At 48.1% G+C, this 2,680-nt stretch overlaps 1 protein-coding gene across 1 annotated transcript in view; it reads left to right on the forward strand.

Annotated features, from left to right (window-relative positions):
* RIMS4 (regulating synaptic membrane exocytosis 4) overlaps positions 1–1,181 on the forward strand; it is a 15,839-nt gene extending 14,658 nt beyond the window's left edge. The window contains exon 5 of the mRNA XM_010072561.1: positions 963–1,181. Coding sequence (XP_010070863.1) covers positions 963–1,181 — 219 coding nt within the window. The remainder of the gene's footprint in view (positions 1–962) is intronic.
* The last annotated feature ends 1,499 nt before the right edge of the window (positions 1,182–2,680 follow it).

Here is a 2,680-nt window from a genome sequence, read left to right on the forward strand (position 1 = left end):
GGTTAGCCAGATATCACTAGTCACTGTCATAACCCATCGTACTCATCCTCTCCTCTTCAGAACGTGGACTCGCTCTGGAGTCAGCTGTCACCTTTGTCTTGAGCCACATAGGGCCACTTGGTCACGTGCAGACCTCCAGCATGCCTAAGCCCATGACCCTCACTCCATCTGTTGTTCCACCCACTGGTCTCCATCGTGTCGTAAGTGTGATTCAGCTTTCCCTGCTCGTCTGCCAGCTCTCTTTCATTAGACCTTCCTCTGCATCTGCAAGCCTTTCTCAGCAGCCTGTTCTGCTTCCCCTGCATGCCACTCCATGTGTGTCCCTTGCGTCACTGGTCCCACTTGCCAGTGCCCAGCTCCTGCCCTTTCTCTAGGTGAGTAGCCGTGTCTCAACACCATCTCCCCTGTGTCAAGCTCCGAGTGCAGAAGTTAAGTTGTGCTCTTTTCCTCAAGCTGTTGGCTCTTGACCCAAGCTGTTGCCCACCTTTTTTTCTGTTGGTGTATTTTTCCAGATCAGGAGCCCTTCCTGCCCTTTTCCTTTGGGCCACCTTTTGTTGTGTCCAAGGCCCTTTGCTGTGCCAGGACCAGGTTTTCCGTGCAGGTGTTGGAGATGCAGCTCCAGGGATGCTTTGTGCGTGCGCTGGCCCTGCCCAGCCCGTAGAACAGCAGAATGGTGTCTCATCCACACATGCACTCACCTCTCTCCCATCAGGGAAAAAAAGTTGGATAACATTAGGATTTGTAAAACTGTGCTTAAAAAAGCCATAAAATCATCAGCCAGAGCTTTGCATCACCAACAGCCCCCTGTATGCCCATTGTCGTGTAAACCTCCCTGCTCTTCTGGGACTGTAGTAAGGCCCTGGGAAGTTGGATGAGCACAAAGAAGGATTGATCAGACTTGTGCTTCCCAAGCAAGTGTGTCAATTGGAGGATTAATTGTGCTCCCCTCTCTTGTTCCTCAGGTGATAGTCTGGGGAAACTACGGGCGCATGGAGCGCAAGCACTTCATGGGAGTGGCCAGAGTCCTCCTGGAAGAACTGGATTTGTCAACTTTAGCCATCGGCTGGTACAAGCTCTTCCCAACCTCCTCAATGGTGGATCCCACTACGGGCCCGCTCCTGCGTCAGTCCTCGCAGCTTTCCCTGGAGAGCACAGTGGGACCCTGCTGTGACAGGTCTTAGTGAGTAAGGAAGAGAGAACTGCTTTTGTTTTTTAAACATGCTGTCAAGGTTTTGTTTGCTGGAACTCTGACCTCAAGCGCAATGCATGTTCAATCAGTTCTTGTGGAGCTGGAAGAGGAGGATAAACCAGTGACCTTAGACAGAAGACGAGGGGGAAGGTGCTGTGCCCTCTCTGTCCGAGGAGGAGGTGCCGTGGGGCATGAGTCCTAGTTGTCAAATTAGACATACACCTCTTGTTTCACTTCTCTCACTGTCATTCTTGGACCCTTGTTTCAGATCAGTATTAACCCTGGAAGGTTGCAGCATTTGAAAGATTTGGGGGGAGTAAGGAAGGTATTTTTCTTAACTGTGCATCTTAGAAATTTCTAATACAGATTTTTTCACGAGAAAGTACCTGAAAAATTCAGAGGCCGATATCTGACCTAAAAAGAGCAGGAGTAGAAAGTTTAAGAGGAAGCATTAGTTGTTTTATAAGATCTTTCTTCTTGAAAGGAAAAAAAAGAAAGAAACCTGCAACTCTTTCTTTACAATCAGTTCCCCATCACTGAGTCATGTTAACTGTAACACTGTTGTTGGTGTGTTTTCAAACTGTGCCAAATTACCAGCAAGTGTCTTTACTGCATTGCTTGTCTAACACCGCTGATGAAGCAGACGTGGTGGGAGAATAAGTAGCGCCTACTTAGACCAGACAGTTTGAACAGAGTTCGAGTTTAGCGGGCTAATTAACTGCAGTTTTGCTCAGAAAAAAAAAAACCAACACTAGAAATGGGAGCTGAACATCAGACTTTGCAGCTTGAGAAGTGTTTTGTATTGTCAGATACAACGTTCTGCAATTTACCGACTCCCCTACTTGTTGCTCTGCATCCTTCAGTCACGATGTCTTCTATCTCCTGCTTTTCTTCCATCTCCTTTGTGCTGGTACATATCTGCTGGAGATGCTGCCCATCCTGTTGTGCTCTGGACTGACCTGAAACAGGACTGTTGTGTTTGCTACGGGAGAGGAGGCGGAGGTTTCTGGGGGTGCAGAAGAAGGAAACCTCCGTTTGTCACCTGACGAGAAGGTGCTGGAGGGCACGTAACCTTCCTTGGGGAGAGAAAGGTGCTTCGGGCAGTCTCGGTAGTGCACAAACATTGTCCTGCAGGAGGAGATGCGATCCCCAAAATATGGAGAGGTAGCGGGCGAGGAATCTGAAGATGCAGTGGTCACCGCATGTATATGGCGTTAATTAAAGTGCAACACTAGCTGTAAACGAGTCTTGTAGATGAAGCCAGTGAAGCACATTCTCTGAGCTGCTGAGCTGCAGCAGCTGTTGTCAGCAGAGACACATGCTGGAGTAAGTGCGCTGGAGCCTTCAGACAGTTAAAAACTTATTGTCCAAAATCACTGAGAATCTCCAAAGATTTTCTGTTGATAGACCTGTTTTGGCTAGGTTCTGTTGTAATTCTTAGTGAGGATTTGATGACTGCTGTCTCAAAGTAAGCTTTTGGAGATGTTTCAC

Source organism: Pterocles gutturalis, unplaced genomic scaffold (assembly GCF_000699245.1).
Source record: "Pterocles gutturalis isolate BGI_N339 unplaced genomic scaffold, ASM69924v1 scaffold16542, whole genome shotgun sequence".
Taxonomy (NCBI): domain Eukaryota; kingdom Metazoa; phylum Chordata; class Aves; order Pterocliformes; family Pteroclidae; genus Pterocles; species Pterocles gutturalis.